The sequence below is a fragment of the Scyliorhinus torazame genome, chromosome 19, assembly GCF_047496885.1.
Source record: "Scyliorhinus torazame isolate Kashiwa2021f chromosome 19, sScyTor2.1, whole genome shotgun sequence".
Lineage (NCBI taxonomy): Eukaryota > Metazoa > Chordata > Chondrichthyes > Carcharhiniformes > Scyliorhinidae > Scyliorhinus > Scyliorhinus torazame.
In genome coordinates this window covers 117126483-117151671 of record NC_092725.1, presented here as the reverse complement: position 1 = coordinate 117151671, position 25189 = coordinate 117126483, and the positions used below count along the sequence as shown (strand labels likewise).

Genomic DNA, 25189 nt, shown 5'->3' with positions numbered 1-25189 from the left:
GCTGAATCCCAAGTCATGTCTTTTGTGGTTCTGAGACTTGTTACATGTCAGTTTTGGCTATTTAGGAGGTAATCACAAAAGGATTACCACTGCGCATAATTTTTGAAGTTGAGGACAGGCAAATTTAATAAGCATTCTCTTACTTAAGAGATTTAATGCCTTGACGTGCTGTTCCATCCTCAAAGGATTTCACAACAAGCGAAATACTACATTCGCGAATACAGGGCTGTACTATCTAAAATGATCATTTAAGAACAGTGGCTGATGACTGCACCATGTGATTTTTAAAGATGACCTAATGGTTCTTTCTTTTTAAAATTTATACACAAGATTCAAAATCGAACACTTACCTGTCGTAGTAACATCTGGTGAGCAGGACACTATTAAGACACCAGTCATGAGGTGGAAATTCCAACAAATACTCCAAAACATCTTTCATTGTACTCAATGCCATCAATTAAAATACATTATTGTGTAGCAAATTCAAATTAAAGGCAACACTGCAGTTAGGACAGCTTTTCTACTTTATTACAAAGAGAAGAAGCTTTAATGTGGTCAGAAAATACAAGATTGATTTTTTTTTAATTCTTTTTTTCCTATGAAATGCTGCTGTTCAACCAGCCATTGTGAATTGTCTCAGTTCACTTCCTGAAGTCCCATCATGTTCAATTGGGTATGGATGTCCTTGGCTGCTGAAAATCTGGCCCTTAAGTGCACAGGGCGACACAGCGGTCCCCTGCTCAGCAGTTCCCGAAATGTCCTGTTTTCATGTATTGCATCCATGCACACCTCCGAAAAATGAGGTACAGCAGGGCAAATATTTTCCAAAATAGATGTCATATATATAATATATACACATTCGTACATACATATCTTTATTCATGTGATGTCCAAAAATTAAAAAAATGTACACTTTTATTACAAAATTGTAACAAAGACTGGACAGTGTTTTGCTCATTCTGGAAAGATGAAGCCCAGTGATACACAACCGTGGAAAATGTCCAGAGGTCGTGGCAATAACGTTCACTTAAACAGTCAAATGTTCTTGCATTTAACTTGGCGGAAATGCCATTCAAAAACATTAGGGGTAGTAAAATGGACAAATCAAATGCAGGCTGCTTATCTTTCCAAATGAAATACAAGGAGGATCTTCACATAAAAATGCACTAAACATTTTTTTTTTATTATTACCAGTAATGCTACAATGAACAATGCAAACTTTTTAAATTTTTACACTTTGGAAATTTAGCAATGAAAATGTTGTCGGTCCACTTGTCCCTTAGCAGAACAAAGTCTGCCTCTAGGCTTAAAAATTATTTTGTGTGTCGTTTTTAAACATACCCTGCTCAAAATAATAAAAAAAACAGAAAAAAATACAAATTCAGTTGTGTTGGGCAGCACATAATTACTAAGGCAGGACTTCAAAATGTCGATCCATCCACATGAGCCAATTGCCAGATCCTCAAAGAATAAAAACCAGGATGCCTGAGCCACTTCGGTTTCCGCAGTTTGAGTATTGTGCTGAGACAGCCATACCCCATGAACAGTTAAGTCTTTAGAAGGCTTGCTGAGCAGGGTTGTAGTTCAAAGATGACGGCAGATGAGGTCTTTCCTCTAGTTTATCATACTCCAGGTGGAACTCCTGAAATCCAAAAGAGAAAGTCAGCCATGTGACAGCAAACTTCCATTTGAAGGCAAAACAAGACAACTTGGTGAGATCTAAAGATGTACAATATTTGTATATATTCACAGATAAAACACCACACAATTTGAATTCATGTAGCATCTTTAATGAAAGAAACTTCCAACGGTGGAGGAAATAGGAAACTGCAGACAAAGATAAAAATGTAGAGATCATAATACAACAGTGACTACACTTCTAAAGTACTTCCATTGGCTATTCCGTGCTTTAGGACGTCCTGAGATCATCAAGGTACTATGTAAATGGAAGTCTTTTCTTTTATTAAAAAAGATGATGACTGTCTAGTGAAAACTTTTTCTTGAGAAGGTTCTTAAAGGAGATGAAGCAGAGCGGCTTAGGAGAAGAGTTCCAAAGAGCAGCTTAAATCTCTACCACCAGTGGGTGAAAGACAAGGGAGGTATAGAAGCCTAATTCAAGAGAACAGATTATTCTGACAGATATACAGGACTGGAGGAGATGGCAGACATAAGGTGAGCTCAGAGTAGGACTCAGATACAAGGACAAAGATTTCTAAATTGTTTTACGGGACATAGTGCTAGTATAAGGAATTGTGGGCGAGGGGTGATCGAGAACGTGAAGGATAAGTGGTAATGAAGAATAGGATATGTGACAGTGTTTCAATTGTAGAGAAATTATGAATGGTACGAAGTGGGAGGCCAGCCAGCACAGTGTTAAGAATAGTCAAGACTGGTGCTCACAAGAGCACATGTAACGGTTTCAAAACAAGGTGGTGGTTGAGGCAAAGGTGGAAATGAGAATTTTTGTTGATAAATAGGTTGTTGTGTTAGGTGGGCAGCACGGTAGCATTGTGGATAGCACAATTGCTTAACAGCTCCAGGGTCTCAGGTTCGATTCCGGCTTGGGTCACTGTCTGTGCGGAGTCTGCACATCCTCCCAGTGTGTGCGTGGGTTTCCGCCGGGTGCTCCTGTTTCCTCCCACAGTCCAAGATGTGCAGATTAGGTGGATTGGCCCATGATAAATTGCCCTTAGTGTCCAAATTGCCCCTTAGTGTTGGGTGGGGTTACTGGGTTATGGGGATAGGGTGGAGGTGTGGACCTTGGGCAGGGTGCTCTTTCCAAGAGCCGGTGCAGACTCGATAGGCCGAATGGCCTCCTTCTGCACTGTAAATTCTATGATAATAGGGTGGCACTTTATGGTTAACTTGGGAGAATGCTCATGGTGGGAGATAGATTAAATAGTACGGCATTAGAGTTCTGGATGGGAACTAAAGATGATTGCAAGACTCTTCCATACTGAGCTGGAGGTAGTTGCTGTTGGGCATGCAGTCTGATTTACAGAAGTAGCCAAGGGGTTTGAGAAAAATGAAGAAGGAGAACTGGAGATTCTTAGCATACATAATATCAGAATTGGCCCAGGGAAAAGTGCCCCAAGGTTGAAGCCACCAACTTGAGCCTCCTACGCTTCACTGCAGTTCTGAGGTAGTGGTGCACCATGGTCGTGCTGCATTCGAATGAGATGTTAAACAATCGCGCCTCTCAGACAGATGTAGGAGATTCCATGGAAACTTAATTCATCCATCAAGATTACCAAAAAATGATTATCTGGCTATTTAAACTGCCACATTTACCTATATTAAACAGTAACGACACTTATACTGTAACTACATTTCTAAAGCACTTTCCTGGCTATGAAAGTGTTTGGAACATTGAGGTTATGAAGGAGCTTTATAAATTAAAGTTATGTAAAACCTATGTCTGTTGAGAGAGCCGAGGTGCAGCAGGTAGTTAAAGAGGAACAGATTCTTGGAATCTTGAATACGATTAGGTGGTGAAAAAGAGAAGCCATTGTTCAAATTGGTAGGAATACTGTCATGCAAGGGTGGTTTCAAGGTGTTGGATGATGAGGCAATAGAGAAAGATGGCATTGTCTAACATATATAATGGCAGAGGAAGGCTAAAGCAGCAACTATGGAATAATTCACTTCAGCATTTCAACAAGCTTAAGAAACTGACTGCAATTTTTATAGCCCCTGATCAAGCATACATTAAATATCTCTGAATATAATTACTTATGGCATGCATAGCCCTCTCAGCCACAAAGTAGCTATTATTTAAGTAGTAGCTTTTGTTTAATTGGTGGTAATCTCTTTTTGTCCTACTCCTTACAAAAACCCATATGATCAAATTACAGAAACGTTACATCATAACAAGTACACATCATGCTTGAGTTAAAATGTAAGTATTTGCATTTTGAAGAAAATTGATGAATAGCACTATATAACAAATAAATATCTGATGAAAGAAAAGGTACTTATAATTGCCAAATATGTTTTGAACTTAAATTGGGGAGACCATTTTAAAGAGAGGAAGGGATTTTTGGTATGGCCAAAACTCAATGGAACAGAATGGCACTTGTCACAGACAATGATGGACTGATATCACACTTGGTGCTTTAATCAAGCAGTCTGACTGGCTTCAAGAATGGTTTATGATTTCTCTTCAACTTGGTCACAGTTCCACAAAAGGATCTAATATGAAGCTACTCATGCGAATCTGGAACTTGTGTGGGATCAGAAATTCATCTAAAATGAAAACCTGCAATGTCACTAACTTTGCTGTTTGGTTAATGACAAACACCTTCACTGATGAATATGGCATTTGTCAACTCAGATTTATACTACACTGCCAACTGTTAGAAGTCAGCTGAGCCGTTACAATATGTTGTCTGACCTGATCAGCAGAGAAATGCCTCCCATCTCAAAGGTTGCAGAATTAATTCACAAAACAATCAACCATTAAAAAAACCTGTCCTCTCAGTACATTATCTTCATAAACTATATTTTGAGACGTCCTTGAAGTTTGATTTACAAAATACACAAAACATCTCTTCATGGCAAGTATACACAACTTTATCAGCATATAGGGAAATATGAAAGAAAGGTGCAGAGTTACACTAGATGCTTACATTGCTGTTTGATGATCAGGGAAAGAAAAGCTTTGTATGCTATTCCAATGCATTCACAAGAGATCTGCTCATCAGCCCGTCAATAACCACAGAACTTTTAATTGATCTGTTCGCTTGTTTATAATAAACTTCCAACATTTCAGCTTGGAGAATCGTTAGCTGACCAGAGGGAGTTGCAAAATGTAGTTTTACGCCAGTTATACTCCAACTGTCTAAAACTGAAATAGTGCAAGATCATCTCCTTAAAAACACGATTTGCTCCCACTGCTGTTGTTCTAAAACTGCATAGATACTGGATATGTAGCATAATTGAACTGTTAGAATACTCATCACTCGCAACAAATGCCAGCTTTCTACAATGAAATTTGGTGAATTTTCAGTGAAATGGTTCAGTTTTCCCCTTGGTCGAATATAAACTGAAGTCAGAGACCATTGTGAAGAGAGTATGTTTACAGGGATCGAATAAGCAACATATCAATTATATTGGGCACCAGATATTAAACAAAGTTTTGGAGATCTGACTCTGTGATTCCATCAATTTCTGTTTTAATCAAACCTATACCGTTGTCCAAAAAGGTAATGAGTCATTTTTTAGTTAACATTATAGGTTTGTAAAATGGTGATCTGCATCTGATAAATATGAAGTGTAATGCTTGTTGTATGCTATTTAAGAGGCTTGAAATCTGCCCTCTCACAATCTGCGTAAGTAAATACATCTCCAATTGCCTATTCATGCATAGCTGATGAGTTGTCTTTTAGGTACCTGTGTTGATCACATTGCGTGTCAGTCCAATGTATCGTATATATTGGTCTACTCCCCACAATAATAAATCCAGGCAAAGTTACACTGTTCAGTATTGCTAAAATAGGCTGCAAAGGCTTTTCTTCAGGAAATTAGGATCAGATTTCAGACCCTAGGAAAGTATAGGTCTGATAAGACGATGCACATGGCCAGTGGCAAACAACTGATAGCGGCCAATTGCCCGCTCCATATTAATAGGAAAATCTAAACATAGCCAGGTTCACCTGAAACAGGAGGATGGAGCAACCACAGGAAAAACATTGGAACATTATTAAACCTTGAAACAAAAATAGAAATATAAACCAAGTACTGTAACTAATGTCAAATAGAATTTAGGTAATTATACAAAACTGAGCACACGATAAAATGGGAGGGGGGGGGGAAGAGAGTGAAAACGGGGGAAACCAGAGTTGTTGTTTTTTTAAACATACCTCATTTAATTCGTAAAAATAACATTTTTGTAGACTGGAATTATTATAATATTACAGCAATAAATCTCCTGATTAGTATTACTACAATGTAGCATGGAAAGAATACAATAAGAACAGGGAAATGTAATCAAAAGTACTTGACTTAAAGCTAGCATTGCATCGTCATGTTGAGCCAATTGCTTCCTCTTATGTTGTACATTCTTATGATTCTTCAGTGCAGGAGTTGAAGTCTTCAAAAATTCGATTGCCTTGAGAGCACAGAACTTGGCTACAGCATCAACAGTCTCAAGGGTTTAAAACAACAGCACACAAATCTAGGCTATTTCAGCTATCTTTATTATTGAGAACCACAGATCAGATTTGCTGGGCAGAAAAAAAAATACACAATGTTGCATACAAAAACACATTGGTTGTTTCCAGCAAACAAATGATTCTTAATTTTCTCCAAAGAAACTTCAAGTCAGTAATTCATCGGACTCCTTTACAATCGAAGGCCAACAATTCCCGCATCATATAAAATCAATTAGCACATCAGCTCTTACTTAGCAACCTTCTCCAGTTAAGACAGTCAAAGAAATAGTATGTCCCCCTTTCATAGGTGTTGGTCTTTACTGTTGGCTCCATTCCTGGGGCCCTGGTGATCCAGACTCGCTCTCTTTGTGGTACCTCCAGTCTCGGTTAAATCTGCCATTCATAAATGATAAAAGAAATGTATGAATATTAATCAAATTAAAACATATCCAATAAACAGACGAACACATGGAAAATCATTAAAAACATGAATAGGAATCATTTGATTTTAACATGTCAGTCATGCCAAAAAGGAACTTCAAATATAAATATGGTATATTTAAAAGGACATACAGCTCTACTGCTGCAAGTAACTGTAAGACATCTCCTCCATTCATGTAGTATAGATAGAAAGGAGGTCCTCTCCGTAGCGGCAAGTTTTATTGCAGCAAGCTGTAAAATAAATCATTGTTCGTTTTATCTTACATTTTAAATATAATGCAAGAACCCTTAACTTATGACAAGCAACTATATTTTATATTACACTGGTAAATCCACAGGAATATAATCAACAAAAATTCTACAACATAGCCGCAAATGTCCAACCACCCCAAAAGTATACAAATGATGTCCAATAAATATTCGCACTCTAGTTACATTGCAATTGTTAATCCTTCGATGTGTATGTCATCACATAATCTGCACAAAGTTCTGGCCACTGCGAGCAAATGAAACTTGAGCAAAAATGAAATGTCTTGCTCAAGGTTCTCTCTTGCATTGCTGTCAAGTGTCTATTTCCACATATATATATTAAAAATCTTATTTAAAACACACTTTGTTTAGAAAAGCGTGCGTTGTAAAGCGCTTTCATGGCCATCGGACAACTCAATGTATCGTCCAGCCAATTAAGTACTTTTGAAGTTTAATCACCATTGTAAATATCGGAAACACAAAGCCAATTTTCACACAGCGAACCCAGCAAACAGCAATGTGAGAATGAGCTGATAATTCACTTTTGTGATGTGGACGGAGGGATTAATAAAGGCCAAGACACTGAGAAATAACTCCCTTGGTCTTTTTCAAAATAATGCCATCCACCTGAACAGGCAGTTGGGCCCTCAGTTTAACATTTCAACCGAAAGACGGATAAAACATTACTTCCTGTCTTCAGGTTTTGGTCACACGTTTTTGGGAACTTTTCCTATTATAAATATCCATGCTCATATTTCCTTCACTAAACCTGTTGGCTTCTGCACCCAACTTCACCCTTTGGCCAAGCCATTATTAGTCAGCCCTCCTAAATATATCCTCCTTTGACTTGATGTCAATTGATGCCTGATTATGCTCCTGTGAAATGCCTTGACGTTTCCTAGGCCAATGGTAATATATCAATGCAAATTATTGTGATTGAATTGAGTAATGTAAAGTCTTGCACTGCAATTACACCATTCCACCAATGGTTAAGTTTCACATCCCCCAGCTCCTCCATCTGTACTGCAGAAAAACTGCTGCACTCCAAAAAAAAAACCTCCAGTTCTGTTTGCCAAATTGCTGCAAGTTTTTCTACTTGATAGAATACTTGCATTTTATTATTTTCTTTTTTTTTTAATAAATATTTTATTGAAAATTTTTGGTCAACCAACACAAGTACATTGTGCATCCTTTACACAATATTATAACAACACAAATAACAATGACCTATTTTATAAACAAAAAAAAAAAAGAATAAATAATAAATAACAAAAATGAAAACTAACCCTAATTGGCAACTTCCTTATCACAAGTAACACTCTCCAAAAATATAATTTAACAGTCCAATATATAATTATCTGTAGCAACGACCTATACATATTATACAGTATATATTAACAACCCTGAGAGTCCTTCTGGTTCCTCCACCCCCCCCTCCCCCCCGATCCTGGGCTGCTGCGGCTGCCTTCTTTTTTCCATTCCATCTATCTTTCTGCGAGGTATTCGACGAACGGTTGCCACCGCCTGGTGAACCCTTGAGCCGACCCCCTTAGAACGAACTTAATCGGCCTCTCTCGCCTCCTGCACTCCCGGCTCTTGTGCAACCCCAAATATAGCCAACCCCCAGCTTGGTTCGACCCGGACCCCCACTACTTTTGAAAGCACCTTTGTCACCCCCATCCAAAACCCCTGTAGTGCCGGGCATGACCAAAACATATGGGTATGATTCGCTGGGCTTCTCGAGCACCTCGCACACCTATCCTCCACCCCAAAATATTTACTGAGCCGTGCTCCAGTCATATGCGCCCTGTGTAATACCTTAAACTGAATCAGGCTTAGCCTGGCACACGAGGACGACGAGTTTACCCTGCTTAGGGCATCTGCCCACAGCCCCTCCTCGATCTCCTCCCCCAGCTCTTCTTCCCATTTCCCTTTTAGTTCTTCTACCATAGTCTCCCCTTCGTCCCTCATTTCCCTATATATATCTGACACCTTACCATCCCCCACCCATGTCTTTGAGATCACTCTGTCCTGCACCTCTTGTGTCGGGAGCTGCGGGAATTCCCTCACCTGTTGCCTCGCAAAAGCCCTCTGTTGCATATACCTGAATGCATTCCCTTGGGGCAACCCATATTTCTCGGTCAGCGCTCCCAGACTCGCGAACTTCCCATCCACAAACAGATCTTTCAGTTGCGTTATTCCTGCTCTTTGCCACATTCCATATCCCCCATCCATTCCCCCCGGGGCAAACCTATGGTTGTTTCTTATCGGGGGGGGAATCGAGAGAACCCCATCCATTCCCCCCCCCCCCCAAGGCTCCAGTCTTTCCCCTATGCCGTCTCCACTGTCCCGAAATCTTCAGTGTAGCCACCACCACCGGGCTTGTGGTGTAGTTCCTCGGTGAGAACGGCAATGGGGCTGTCACCATAGCCTGTAGGCTAGTCCCCCTACAGGACGCCCTCTCTAATCTCTTCCACGCCGCTCCCTCCTCCTCTCCCATCCACTTACTCACCATTGAAATATTAGCGGCCCAATAATACTCACTTAGGCTCGGTAGTGCCAGCCCCCCCCCTATCCCTGCTACGCTGTAAGAATCCCTTCCTCACTCTCGGGGTCTTCCCGGCCCACACAAAACCCATGATGCTCTTTTCAATCCTTTTAAAAAAAGCCTTCGTGATCACCACCGGGAGGCACTGAAACACAAAGAGGAATCTCGGGAGGACCACCATCTTAACCGCCTGCACCCTCCCTGCCAGTGACAGGGATACCATATCCCATCTCTTGAAATCCTCCTCCATTTGTTCCACCAACCACGTTAAATTTAACCTATGCAATGTGCCCCAATTCTTGGCTATCTGGATCCCCAGGTAACGAAAGTCCCTTGTTACCTTCCTCAACGGTAGGTCCTCTATTTCTCTACTCTGCTCCCCTGGATGCACCACAAACAACTCACTTTTCCCCATGTTCAATTTATACCCTGAAAACTCCCCAAACTCCCCAAGTATCCGCATTATTTCTGGCATCCCCTCCGCCAGGTCTGCCACGTATAGTAGCAAATCGTCCGCATACAAAGATACCAGGTGTTCTTCTCCTCCTCTATGTACTCCCCTCCACTTCTTGGAACCCCTCAACGCTATCGCCAGGGGCTCAATCGCCAGTGCAAACAATAATGGGGACAGAGGGCATCCCTGCCTTGTCTCTCTATGGAGCCGAAAATATGCAGATCCCCGTCCATTCGTGACCACGCTCGCCATCGGGGCCCTATACAACAGCTGCACCCATCTAACATACCCCTCTCCAAAACCAAATCTCCTCAACACCTCCCACAAATAATCCCACTCCACTCTATCAAATGCTTTCTCGGCATCCATCGCCACTACTATCTCCGTTTCCCCCTCTGGTGGGGCCATCATCATTACCCCTAACAGCCTCCGTATATTCGTGTTCAGCTGTCTCCCCTTCACAAACCCAGTTTGGTCCTCGTGGACCACCCCTGGGACACATTCCTCTATTCTCATTGCCATTACCTTGGCCAGGATCTTGGCATCTACATTTAGGAGGGAAATAGGTCTATAGGACCCGCATTGTAGCGGGTCCTTTTCCTTCTTTAAGAGAAGCGATATCGTTGCTTCAGACATAGTCGGGGGCAGTTGTCCCCTTTCCTTTGCCTCATTAAAGGTCCTCGTCAATACCGGGGCGAGCAAGTCCACATATTTTCTATAGAATTCGACTGGGAATCCATCCGGTTCCAGGGCCTTTCCCGCCTGCATGCTCCTAATTCCTTTCACCACTTCTTCTACCTCGATCTGTGCTCCCAGTCCCACCCTTTCCTGCTCTTCCACCTTGGGAAATTCCAGCCGATCCAAAAAGCCCATCATTCTCTCCCTCCCATCCGGGGGTTGCGCTTCATATAATTTTTTATAAAATGTCTTGAACACTCCATTCACTCTCTCCGCTCCCCGCTCCATCTCTCCTTCCTCATCCCTCACTCCCCCTATTTCCCTCGCTACTCCCCTTTTCCTCAATTGGTGTGCCAGCAACCTGCTCGCCTTCTCCCCATATTCGTACTGTACACCCTGTGCCTTCCTCCATTGTGCCTCTGCAGTGCCCGTAGTCAGCAAGTCAAATTCTACATGTAGCCTTTGCCTTTCCCTGTACAGTCCCTCCTCCGGTGCTTCCGCATATTGTCTGTCCACCCTCAAAAGTTCTTGCAGCAACTGCTCCCGTTCCTTACTCTCCTGCTTCCCTTTATGTGCCCTTATTGATATCAGCTCCCCTCTAACCACCGCCTTCAACGCCTCCCAGACCACTCCCACCTGGACCTCCCCATTATCATTGAGTTCCAAGTACTTTTCAATGCACCCCCTCACCCTTAGACACACCCCCTCATCTGCCTTTAGTCCCATGTCCATTCTCCAGGATAGTATACGGCTATAGCCATTTTGGATCACGCTCCATACTGGGTAGACTTGGAGATAGGGGAGGAAACGCCCTCCTGTTTCCTCCCCTATCTCCAAGTCTACCCAGTGTGGAGCGTGATCCGAAATGGCTATAGCCGTATACTCCGTTCCCCTCACCTTCGGGATCAACGCCCTTCCCAGCACAAAAAAGTCTATTCGCGAGTAGACTTTATGGACATAGGAGAAAAACGAGAACTCCTTACTCCGAGGTCTGCTAAATCTCCACGGGTCTACACCTCCCATCTGCTCCATAAAATCTTTAAGTACCTTGGCTGCTGCCGGCCTCCTTCCAGTCCTGGACTTCGACCTATCCAGCCCTGGTTCCAACACCGTATTAAAATCTCCCCCCATTATCAGCTTTCCCATCTCTAGGTCCGGAATGCGTCCTAGCATCCACCTCATAAAATTCGCATCATCCCAGTTCGGGGCATATACGTTTACCAAAACCACCGTCTCCCCCTGTAGTTTGCCACTCACCATCACGTATCTGCCCCCGTTGTCCGCCACTATAGTCTTTGCCTCGAACATTACCCGCTTCCCCACTAATATAGCCACCCCCCTGTTTTTCGCATCGAGCCCCGAATGGAACACCTGCCCCACCCATCCTTTGCGTAGCCTAACCTGCCCACCCATCCTTTGCGTAGCCTAACCTGGTCTATCAGTTTCAGGTGCGTTTCCTGTAACATAACCACATCTGCCTTAAGTTTCTTAAGGTGTGCGAGTACCCGTGCCCTCTTTATCGGCCCGTTCAGCCCTCTCACGTTCCACGTGATCAGCCGGGTTGGGGGGCTTCCTACCCCCCCCCCCCCCCCCCCCCATTGTCGATGAGCCATCCCCTTTTTCCAGCTCCTCACCCGGTTCCCACACAGCTGTATCTCCCCCAGGCGGCGCCCCCCCGCCCATCCCCTCCCATACCAGCTCCACCCTCTCCCCAGCAGTAGCAGCCCAGTAATTCCCCCCTCCCACCCCGATCCCCCGCTAGCGTAATTACTCCCCCCATGTTGCTCCCAGAAGTCAGAAAATTCTGGCCGACCTCGGCTTCCCCCCGTGACCTCGGCTCGCACCGTGCGACGCCCCCTCCTTCCTGCTTCTCTATTCCCGCCATGATTATCATAGCGCGGGAACCAAGCCCGCGCTTCTCCCTTGGCCCCGCCCCCAATGGCCAACGCCCCATCTCCTCCACCTCCCCTCCTCCCCCCATCACCACCTGTGGAAGAGAGAAAAGTTACCACATCGCAGGATTAGTACATAAAACTCCTCTTTCCCCCCTTTTTAACCCCCCTCTTCGCCCCCCACATTCGCCCCACCACTTTGTTCAAACGTTCTTTTTAATAACCCGCTCATTCCAGTTTTTCTTCCACAATAAAAGTCCACGCTTCATCCGCCGTCTCAAAGTAGTGGTGCCTCCCTCGACATGTGACCCACAGTCTTGCCGGTTGCAGCATTCCAAATTTTATCTTTTTATGAAGCACCGCCTTGGCCCGATTAAAGCTCGCCCTCCTTCTCGCCACCTCCGCACTCCAGTCTTGATAAACGTGGATCACCGCGTTCTCCCATTTACTGCTCCGAGTTTTCTTTGCCCATCTAAGGACCATTTCTCTATCCTTAAAACGGAGGAATCTCACCACTATGGCTCTGGGAATTTCTCCTGCTCTCGGTCCTCGCGCCATCACTCGGTATGCTCCCTCCACCTCCAACGAACCCGCCGGGGCCTCCTCTCCCATTAACGAGTGCAGCATCGTGCTCACATATGCCCCGACGTCCGCACCTTCTGGAAGACCAAGAATCCTCAGGTTGTTCCTCCTTGCGTTGTTCTCCAGTGCCTCCAACCTTTCCACACATCGTTTCTGATGTGCCTCATGCGTCTCCGTCTTCACCACCAGGCCCTGTATGTCGTCCTCATTCTCGGCTGCCTTTGCCTTCACGACCCGAAGCTCCCGCTCCTGGGTCTTTTGTTCCTCCTTTAGCCCTTCGATCGCCTGTAGTATCGGGGCCAACAGCTCTTTCTTCATTTCCTTTTTGAGCTCTTCCACACAGCATTTCAAGAACTCTTGTTGTTCAGGGCCCCATGTTAAACTGCCACCTTCCGACGCCATCTTGGTTTTTGCTTGCCTTCCTTGCCGCTGTTCTAAAGGATCCACTGCAATCCGGCCACTTTCTCCTCCTTTTTTCATCCGTACCCAGGGGGGATTCCCTTCTGGTTTACCGCACAGTGTTTTTAGCCGTCAAAATTGCCGTTGGGGCTCCTATCAAGAGCCCAAAAGTCCGTTTCACCGGGAGCTGCCGAAACGTGCGACTCAGCTGGTCATCGCCGCACCCGGAAGTCAATTTTTATTATTTTCATCAACAAACTTTAAAATGTGGGCTGAATTACGTTTGCATTCAATTTCTCCTGCAGTCTAATCTCACCACGAGAAAATTTGGTTTTGACTCTGTGTGGAACACCATGGGACGTGGACTACTTATAAAAATAAGACTTGTGGACATTATTTCAAAGTAGTGATTTCTCTTGCTTTAGATATGTACAAATTGCAATGGCAAAAATGTCTGTGTGAGAGAAACAGACTAAAATTGGCATTTGTAATAATCTTTCTAAAAATTGGGGAACAGTTAATACTCAGAATCGGAGGACAAAGAAGCTTTTACAACCACTGTAGGCAGACCTCAGCTGTCAAGGTCATAAGCCCAAAGATAATTATAAGTTACACTGTCTGGACAAGATATGCAAGACCAGGAGGGAGTCTAAAGGATTCCACGTGTATCTAGTGCTATCCCGATTTTCTATTATTTAAGACCGGAAAGTAAAAGGAATTACCAGCTACAAGTAAGTCAGGTTTTGGGCTTAAAAATTGAAGTTCTAAGTCACTGTCTTGTCTATCTAACGTTATGACACCTAAAGGTGAATCTTGCCCTAAAATACAGCACTCAAACTTTTCAGTCATCTAAACAGATGGAAAAACATATTTAGCTTGTGGAATTGAATACAATGAACTAGCATTTATCCAGCCGCCTTCACTACCCCAGTATTTCACAAAGTATTTCAGAGAAAATGAACTGTGACTATTAAATATGAAAGTTGATTTTGCATGCAGAAAGATCTCAAAATACAGTAATAATTTAAATGACCAGTTTATCTATCTTTGGTAGTGCTAGCTGGTGATCAGGTCTCAGAAGACCACCCTGTTCTTCATCAAACTGTGTCATGGAACCTTTTCATGTCTACGTCAAGAGAGCAGGAAGGGCCTTAATTTTGAAGTCCATTCAAAAGTCAGCCTCTGGACATTACAGCACCCCCTCAATGTAACCTAGATTACACGCTCAAACATCTGTAGTGGGGCTTAAATGTATAAAAGATTCTATTTCTCACACTAAACAAGAATTTATATAATGACTAATGTGCAAAAGCAGTTCGAGACACTTTACAGAAGCACAACCAGATGGAAATGAACGGCTAGCAAAGGATTTGATGTAAGGATGAATGACCAAATATTCCACACAAGAAACTATTGGCAAAGGAGATCGAGGAGGGGACGTGGGCAGATGCCCTAGGGAGGATGAACTCTTCCTCTTCGTACGCGAGGCTCAGCCTCATACAGTTTAAGGTGCTGCACAGGGCACACATGACCGGGACAAGGATGAGCCGGTTTTTTGGGGGTGAGGACAGGTGTGTTAGGTGCTCCCTGAGGAAGGGTGTAGCGAGGACGGTGTCGAGGGTGGTAGGATCCAGGGTCAAACCGGGCTGGGGGCTCACAATATTTGGGGTTGCAGAGGAGCCGGGAGTGCAGGAGGCGAAAGTGTCCGGTATTCTGGCCTTTGCGTCCCTGGTAGCCCGGCGAACATAGAGCATAGAACATTACAGCGCAATACAGGCCCTTCGGCCCTCGATGTTGCACCGACCTGTGAAACCACTCTAAAGCCCATCTACACTATTCCCTTATCGTCCATATGTCTATCCAATGACCATTTGATTGCCCTTCGTGTTGGCGAGTCCACTACTGTTGCAGGCAGGGCATTCCATGCCCTTACTACTCTCTGAGTAAAGAACCTACCTCTGACATCTGTCCTATATCTATCTCCCCTCAATTTAAAAGGATTCTTCTTCAGTGGAATGATGCGAGGCCCCCAAGCGTGGAATCCTGGATCAACAATATGGTGGGGTTCATTAAATTGGAGAGGGTGAAATTTGCCTTAAGGGGATCGGTGCAAGGGTTCTTCAGGTGGTGGCAACCGTTCTTGGACTTCCTGGCAGAACGGTAGACAATCGTCAGCAGCAGCAGCAACCCGGGGGGGGGGGGGGGGGGGGTCTATTTTATTTGTGTTTGTCTATACTGGGGGATCTGAGGGGGTGTATATATTTGCTATGTGTTTCGGTGGGTGTTAATATATTATTTATGTATAGGGAAGAGGGGGGCACTGGGTTGTTTTGTTTGGTATTTAGTTCTATTGGGTTCCTTTTACATTACGTTGTTGATATTTTGTGAAAACTTTAATAAAAATTATTTTTAAAAAAAGAAACTATTGGCAAAAATGAAACTGCGTAGAGTTGAAGGCAATTTATTGACAAGGGAAGGGAATCGATTAGGATGTAGGAGAGGGAGTTTTTTTTTTGATTATTACAAATATAATTTCATCACCGTCACCAGATGGAATGAGAACCCCGAGATCTGTGAACAGAAAAGCGTAACGAATGACGGGGGTGTATCGTCCACTGTTGGATGCTTGCCTGCAAGATTAATGACTATGCACTTCAATTGGTGGGATATAACTATATAATTGGTGGGGTACAGGAACCTGCACTGGGATCTTAGTTTTTAATATATTTATTAATAACTTAGAAGGAACAAAGAACTATAAATCAAAGTTCTCCGACAACGCCAAGTTAGATGGCACATTAATGTGGGAAGGAGCATAAAATTACAGGAATCATTAATAGATTAAATGGGAGGGCAAAACTGTAGCAGATGGAAGTTCAATGCAGAGAAGTGTGAAGTAATCTGCTCTGTCTGACCTCAAGATAGATAGATCATTTTCTAAATGGTGAGAAGCTAGTAACTGGAGAAGCAGAGATTTAAGAGACCATGCAAAGAAGCTACTAAAAGTTAGTAAATAGATACAAAATATGAAATAAATCAAATGAAATGTTGGGATTTAACTCAATCATAGGGGATGGAGACAGTTATGCTAAAATTGTGCAAAGCTCTGGCTAGATCACATCCACATTCAGTTCTGGGCACTGCACCGCAGCAAGGATGTACTGGCCGTGGAGCATCTGAGGTGTTGACTCACCAAAATGATACCAACTGAGGGCAGGCTGCAAAAGATGGATTGTATTGCTTTCAGCATAGGAGATTAAAGGATGGTCTAATTGACACATTTAAGATAACTACGGGATTTCATAACATAGCTCTTTCCTCTGGTGGAGTGTGTACTTATAGGATTTGAGAATGCTACATAGATAGGAAAGGCCATGGAAATTTCAATAGGAATTTTAAATAGGGTTTACGGCATCAGGAACCAATGTAAATCATAAAGAGAGCAGTTACGGGTGACATGGTAGACGGTGGAGGTGGTGGTGATGGGGGTTCATGATGTTTTCTTTCTGATGTCTACCTGGAAAAAGACACAACTCATCCAGGACCAAGTGTTGGACAAGAAAATGGACAACAAAGGGTCAGGAGATGGACCAACACAGGTGGTGGAAAGAACTACCGTAGCATTGTTAGTCTATCAGAGAACGTTGCCAAGAGGAAGATTGCAGATGAAGAACTGGAAGGGTCAAGGAAAGGTCCTTGGGGAACTGCAGTTGTAACTATCTGGGACTAGAAGAAAAACCATAGTTGGTAACGTTTGTGCTTTGGACAAGGGTGGAACCAAGCAAAGTTAGTTCCATTCAGAGAACCAACAGATGACAGTTAATGGTGGAGGATGTTTTAGTTGACCATTTGAAAAGTTGCAGGAATATCAAGAAGAATGCAATGGAATAGTGCACCATGTCAAAGAAGATCATATTTGTGACTTTTGTTTTGGGGTTTTCTATTACTGTTGCAGGGGTGGAAACCTGATAATATGTGACAACATGTTCAACAACATAGGCGAGGAAAGGGAGATTTGGGACAAAGTGGCTGCTTGCAATGATAGAAGGTGAAAGGTGATGGTTTTGAAAAGATGGGAGACATCAATTAAGAGGAACCCATGTAGCATCACTAGCATGGTGGTCAGAAAGGAAAATTGGGTGGTCAACAGTCTATCATATTCGCCACATAAGTATACACAGAAGTGCACTAAAACTGCCTATTTTAAACATCCAGCATGTTCTCGAATATCAACCAACTTTGCTCTTGCCTCAGTTCATCTGTTGCTGAAACCTTTATCCATTCCTTTTGTTCCCTCCAGCCTGGACTGTTCCAATGCAATTCACCCGGTTTCTATCCTCTACAAACTTTAGGTCTTTCAAAACTGAAAATTCAAAGTCCTATTCAATAATCACATTTGTGCTCACTGACCTACTTAGTACCCGGTTAAGCAATATTCCAATTTTAAAATTCTTTTTTTTTTTAATGTTCATTCAAAATTTTCCCAATAAATTTTTCCAAAACACTCCAGAAAGGAAAGAAAATATACAAAAGAGAAAGAAAAAGGGCATTACGCCAACACACAATGCAACTTAATCCTCTAACCATTAAACTATCTAACAAAGAACAAAAATGGGGCAAACGCCCCTTACATAAACCAAAACAAAACCCCCGCCCCCACCCCCCCCGGGTTGCTGCTGCTGACCTCCACCTAACATTCCGCGAGAAAGTCAAGAAACGGTTGCCACCGCCTGGAGAACCCCTGCACAGACACTCTCAAGGCAATCTTTATCTTCTCCAACCTGAGAAACCCCGCCATGTCATTGATCAAAGCCTCCACATTTGGGGGCTTCGCGTCCCTCCACATTAGTAAGATCCTTCTCCGGGCTACCAAAGAGGCAAAGGCCAGAACTCCGGCCTCTTTCGGCTCCTGCACTCCCGGCTCGTCTGACACCCCAAATATTGCTATCCCCCAGCTCGGTTTTACCCGAGTATCCAAGACTCTGGACATAGCCCTTGTGAAGCCCCTCCAAAACCCCTCAAGTGCCGGACACGCCCAGAACATATGTGCGTGATTTGCTGGGCTCCCCGAACACCTCACACACCTATCCTCTACCCCAAAAAACTTACACTTCCTCGCTCCTGTCATATGCGCCCTGTGCACCACTTTAAACTGGATTAGGCTGAGCCTAGCGCAAGATGAGGAGGAATTGACCCTGCCCAGGGTGTCAGCCCACAGGCCCTCATCCAGCTCCTCCTCCCACTTGCTCTTCAGCTCCTCCACCGAGGCTTCCTCTGCTTCCTGCAGCTCCTGGTAAATCACCGAGACCTTACCCTCTCCGACCCACACACCCGAAATCACCCTGTCCTGTATCCTCCGGGCAGGCAGCAGCAGGAATTCCCCTACCTGCCTCCTCACAAACGCCCTGACCTGCATATACCTGAAGGCATTTCCCGGGGGTAACCCAAATTTCTGCTCCAGCGCCCTCAGACTGGCAAAAGTCCCGTCAACGAATAGGTCCCCCATCCTTTTAATTCCCGACCGATGCCAACTTAGGAATCCACCATCCATCCTGCCCGGTGCAAACCTATCCTTGTTCCGTATTGGGGACCAAACCTAGGCCCCCACCTCCCCCCTGTGCCATCTCCACTGCCCCCAGATCCTCAGTGTCGCCACCACCACCGGGCTCATGGTGTACCGCGTCGACGGTAGCGGCAACGGTGCTGTCACCAGTGCCCCCAGGCTAGTATCCACACATGATGCCGCCTCCAGTCTTTTCCACGCCGCCCCCTCTCCCTCCATTACCCATTTCCGAATCATTGCCACATTAGCTGCCCAATAGTCCAGTAGCAGCTACACAGATTCGGCAGCGCCAGCACCCCCTCGCGCCCCCCCCCCCCCCCCCCCCCGGCTGCGCTCCAAGAACAGTCTCTTAACCCTCGGGGTCTTACTTGCCCATACAAACCCCATAATGCTCTTGCTCACTCGCTTGAGAAAGGTCTTAGGGATGAGAATAGGCAGGCACTGGAACACGAACGAGAACCTAGGGAGGACCGCCATCTTAACGGACTGCACCCTACCCGCCAGGGAGAGTGGCGACACGTCCCATCTCCTAAAGTCCTCCTCCATCTGGTCTACCAACTGCGCCATGTTGAGCTTGTGCAGGAACCCCCAACTCCTGGCCACCTGGATACCCAAATACCGGAAACTCCTCTCCACCCTCTTGAGCGGCAGCTCCTCCTGCCTCCTCTCCTGACCCCTCTCATGCACCACAAAGAGCTCACTCTTCCCAACATTGAGCTTGTATCCTGAGAAGTCTCCAAACTCCCTCAGGGTCTGCATGACCTCTGCCATCCCCTCCATTGGATCTGCAATATACAAAAGCAGGTCACCTGCATATAACGAGACCCAATGCTCCTCCCCTCCCCCGGACCAACCCCCTCCAGTTCCTAGACTCCCTTAGTGCCATAGCCAGCGGCTCAATTGCCAGGGCAAACAGCAGGAGGGACAGGAGGCACCCCTGTCTCGTCCAGTGGTACAACCTGAAGTACTCTGACCTCAGCCGATTCGTCGATACGCTCGCCACCGGGACCTGGTATAACAATTTGACCCACCCTATGAACCCCTCCCCTCCCCGAACGTGCCCAGCACTTCCCACAGGTACTCCCACTCCACCCGATCAAAGGCCTTCTCCGCATCCATTGCCTCCACCACTTCTGCTTCCCCCCCTCCGAGGGCTTCAGGAGCCTCAGCACATTTTCATTCAACTGCCTGCCCTTCACAAACCCCGTCTGATCCTCATGTATCACTCCCGGGACACAATCCTCAATCCTAGTGGCCAGGACCTTCGCCAACAACTTGTCATCCACATTAAGAAGCAAAATCAGCCTATATGAGCCACACTGCAGCGGGTCATTGTCCCGCTTGAGGATAAGCGAGATCAGCGCCCGAGACATCGTCGGGGGAAGAATCCATTCCTCCTTCGCCTCATTGAAGGTTCTCACCAACAACGGACCCAACAGTTCCACAAACTTCCTATAGAATTTGACAGGGAACCCATCCGGCCCCGGGGCCTTGCCCGTCTGCATACTCCCCAACCCCTTAACCAGCTCCTCCATCCCGATTGGGGCCCCCAAACCTTCAACCTGTCCCTCCTCCACCCTCAGGAACATCAATTGGTCCAGGAACCGCCTCATCCCCTCCCCCCACACCCCCTCCGGGGGTTCTGATTTGTATAGGTTCCTGTAGAAATCCCTGAAGACCTCATTTATTTTGGCCGGACTCCGCACCGTGTTCTCCCCTCTATTCCTGATCTCTCCAATTGCCCTCGCCGCCCCCCTCCTACGTAGCTGATGCGCCAGCATCCGGCTTGCCTTCTCCCCATACTCGTACGCTGTCCCCTGCACCTTCCTCCATTGGGCCTCGGCTTTCCCTGTAGTCAGCAAATCAAACTCCGTTTGGAGGCTCCGGTGTTCCTTGAGCAGCCCCTCTTCAGGAGAATCCGCGTGTCTCCTATCCACCCTCAGTATCTCCCCAACCAATCTCTCCCTCTCCATCCTCTCCCTCTTCTCCCCGTGAGCCCTGATTGAGATTAGCTCTCCCCTGACCACTGCCTTCAGTGCCTCCCAAACCACACTAACCAGTACCTCCCCGTTATCATTGGCCTCTATGTACCTTTGAATGCACCCCCGGACCCGCCCACAGGCCTCCTCATCCGCCAGCAGTCCCACATCCATGCGCCACAGCAGGCGCTGGCCCCTCTCCACCCCCAACTCGAGCTCCACCCAGAGCGGAGCATGGTCCGAAATCGCTGCGTCCCCTCCACTCTTGGGATCACCGCCCTACTCACCACGAAGAAGTCTATCCGTGAATAGGCCTTGTGCACATGGGAAAAGGAGAACTCTCTAGCCGCTGGCCTGGCAAATCTCCACGGATCCACTCCCCCATCTGATCCATAAACCCCCTCAGAACCTTGGCCGCAGCTGGCCTCTTGCCCAACCTCGACCTAGATCGATTCAGTGCCGGGTCCAGTACCGTATTGAAGTGTCCCCCCCCCCCCCCATTATCAGATTCCCCGCCTCTAGATCCGGGATCCGGCTCAGCATGCGCTTCATGAACCCTGTATCTTCCCAATTCGGGGCCTATACATTCACCAGCACCACCCAGGTCCCCTGCAGTCTACCACTCACCATCACATATTGGCCCCCATTATCCGCCACAATCAATACTCATCGCCTCAAACGTCACCCGCTTGCTCACCAGGATTGCAACCCCCCTGTTCTTCGCATCCAGCCCAGAGTGAAAAACCTGCCCCACCCATCCCTTCCTCAGCCTGATCTGATCCGCCACCTTCAGGTGCATCTCCTGCAACATAACATTTGCCTTCAGTCCCTTTAAGTGCGCGAACACCCGGGCCCTCTTGACTGGCCCATTCAGGCCTCTCACGTTCCACGTGATCAGCCGGATCGGGGGGACCCCCCACCCCCCTGCCGACTAGCCATCTCCTTTCTTAGGCCAGCCATGTGCCCACGCCTCCCGCACTCCCCAACCCCTCAGGCGGAGGCTCCCCGCCCCAACTCTCCCTCTTACCTCCAGCTCCCTCTCAGTCAGTACAGCAGCAACCCAGACCTCCTCTCACGGCCAGGCAGTTGCCTAGCCCCCTTGGTTCCCCCCATTGCACTCCCGTAAGTCAGCTGACTCCTGCTGACCCCTGCTGCTCCCGCCTCTGCTGACGATCCCCCGATTGAATTCCCCCTCGAAGTGCCCCCCCCCCTCCCCCCGTTGCGTGGGAAAAAGCCCACGTTTTCTGCCTGGGCCAGCCCCACCCACTGTGGCACAGCTCCTTTCTCCTGCAGTCTCTCCCCAATTCCCAACGGCCCAGGGCCTCCGGTCCCCCCTCCCCCCTTCAAGCGCGGGGAACAGCCCCTCCAAATCGATACACATGCCTAGAAAACACACACATCAAATCAAATCGCCCTTTCCCACTCCCCAGCATCCCCACAACCTGCAGCAAACCATTAATTCGAGTCCAGCTTTTCATTTTAGATGAAGGTCCACGCCTCGTCCGGCGTATCAAAATAATGGTGTCGGTCCTGAAAAGTGACCCACAGCCGCGCTGGCTGCGGCAGCCCAAATTTCATCCCCTTTCGATGGAGAACCGCCTTGACCGGTTGAATCCTGCCCTCTTCTTGGCCAGCTCTGTACTCCAGTCCTGGTAGATGCGGATTTCAGTGTTCTCCCACCTGCTGCTCCGCTCCTTCTTCGCCCACCTCAGGACACACTCCGTCGGTGAAACGGTGAAACCGCACCACCACAGCCCTCGATGGCTCATTTGCCCTCGGCCTCCATGCCAGGGCTCTGTGTGCCCCATCCAGCTCCAGGGGCCTCGGGAAGGCTCCAGCGCCCATTAGCGTGCCCAGCATCGTGGCTACATACGCCCCAACATCAGACCCCTCCACGCCTTCAGGGAGACCCAGAATCCGCAGATTCTTCCTCCTCGATCTGTTCTCTAAATCCTCGAACTTCTCCTGCCACTTTTTGTGCAGCGCCTCGTGCGCCTCCACTTTCACCGCCAGGCCCAGGATCTCATCCTCGTCGTCAAAGGCTTTCTGCTGCACCTCTTTAATCGCCATCCCCTGCGCCCTCTGGGTCTCCGCCAGCCTCTCGATCGACACCTTCATAGGGGCCAACATCTCCGCCAAGCAGCTTTGCAAAAACTCCTGCTGCTCCCGAGACCACTGAGCCCACGCTGCTGGTCTCCGCCCACCGCCATCTTGCTTTTCCGCCCTCGCTCTCCTCTCTTTTCCAGTGCTGCGTTTTTGACCACTCCGCTCCTGGTCCACTCCATACAGTGCTGGGGGAACCTCACTGCTGCCTTTCCACACCAGGAATCGTCGCCCAAGTGCCGCTGGGGCTCCTTAAAAGGCCCCAAAAGTCCGTTCACGGCGGGAGCTGCCGAACGTGCGACCTACCCAGGCATAGCCGCAACTGGAAGTTCAACTTTAAAATTCTTATTCTTGATTTCAAATCCTTCCATGGCCTTACCCTTCATATCCTTGTAATTGTCTCCAACCCTCCAATTCTGGTCTTTTGAGAATCCCTGATTTTAATCACACCATCAATGGGAGCTGCACCATCAGCTTTGAGGGCCCCAGGGTCTGAAAATACCCTGCTAAACCGGTTTCTTCCTTAAACAATATGCTTTAACCAAGCTTTTGGTCATCTACCTGAATGTCACCTTTAGTGAGTCAGTGCCAAATTTTGTTTGACAACATTCCCAAGAAACACCGTGGGATCTTTTACCATATTAAAGGCACCATATAAATTGTTGTTGTCATCTAGTAGAAATAGCATCAAGGGAGATCATCATTTTCACGCTGGGAAAGGGCATTATGAGAAATGATAGAGAAACTAGAGAAAGACACAAGCTCAGGGATAGGGTGAGGGGTGAACACAATGCAGAAAGCCAACAGATGTGTTCAATATTAGTGATACAGTATTTCAGGAGCACGCAAGTTGTGCGCATGATATGCTCAAGTTTTTGACCTTGAGGAAGCAACATCGGGAGAGCAAGGGTGTTAGGGGGGACAAGGAGACAAAGTGGTTGAGCTAACTGCCAGACAGCAGAGGTATTGTGGTAAATGGGAGACCAAAGGCTAGGCAGTTGGGTGTTCCTATGTCCCAGACAAATGGTTATGAGAAAAAAAGTTACCAAGAACTAAGAAAATTCTGAAGAATGCTCAATTGGTCCAGAAAGGAATAGCTAAGGAAGCAAGAGCTCCAAGAGTGTTAGAAGTGAGACTTTAGGTTTAAGAAGTCTGGCTAGAGATTGGCAAACATTTAAATATGTCACTTGCATGTAAGAGTTCAGAGTTCCCATAAGGAAACATGTCTGAACCAGCTCTGGTCCACATGAAACAACAGGAGTACAAAGTTGGATCTACATAGATGATAGTTATACAATCCAGAAGGAGAATGATACAATATCTATGGATGGAGGTTTGTTATGCTGGCATCCCCTGAAGTAATCAGATGGAAACAAAACTACCCACTCTAACTTTTTCCTTCCAGTTAACTTAGTATAGGGAAACGAGCTGCGAGCTTAGAAATATACTGACGAGACTTTAAACATAGCTGGCAGACTTGTTTGATGCTTTTAATTTTTCAGCTAATCAAGGAATCGCAACATAAATTAACCATACCAACCTCATGCCACGCCGGTCTTAATGCAAAATATCCTCATGCTCAACGTCCTAAGTATAGTCCAGCTGACAATGAGTTGAAGTGACACATTTAAAGCTGTCTTTGTACCAGCATGGCTGCAAATTACATAGCACACTGTGCTATGGTCAATTACATAGCACACTCTTTAATGTTTATCCTTTACACACTGTCAACTCAGCTAACATAAGTCTGTTAATAAAAATATTTGTTCACAATTTTGCCATTTGATGTTATTAAATGAATTTAGAAGCAGGGCTCAATTTGCAGCTGCTAATGAAAGGTGATTCAGAAGAAGCTAAATTTTTGATACACTCTCGACGGTAAATCCACAGCTGGTTCTTTGTTGAGGGGTTAAGGTGAAAAGATTCAGCTGATACTCTTTGATCAATATTTATTACAATGCTTATGGGTTTACTGCTCACAACATTCTCATAAATGGAAGGAACATGCATCAAGACTCATCACCACTGCTGGTTAAATATTGTACTGCATCTAATTGAAATCTAAGCTGTTCCATACATAAATCAGTACATTCTCAGCACCACTTGTGACATTATAATCTGATATTCAAAAAAAAATTAAAAATTGAGA

At 46.0% G+C, this 25189-nt stretch overlaps 1 protein-coding gene across 1 annotated transcript in view; it reads right to left on the bottom strand.

The window, feature by feature from the left end:
* Positions 1-506: 506 nt before the first annotated feature.
* Positions 507-25189, bottom strand: part of cnot2 (CCR4-NOT transcription complex, subunit 2) — a 204802-nt gene continuing 180119 nt past the window's right edge. The window contains 7 exon segments of the mRNA XM_072485099.1: positions 507-1642; positions 1878-1879; positions 6404-6517; positions 6520-6545; positions 6726-6786; positions 6789-6806; positions 6809-6824. Coding sequence (XP_072341200.1) covers positions 1556-1642; positions 1878-1879; positions 6404-6517; positions 6520-6545; positions 6726-6786; positions 6789-6806; positions 6809-6824 — 324 coding nt within the window. The 3' untranslated portion in view covers positions 507-1555.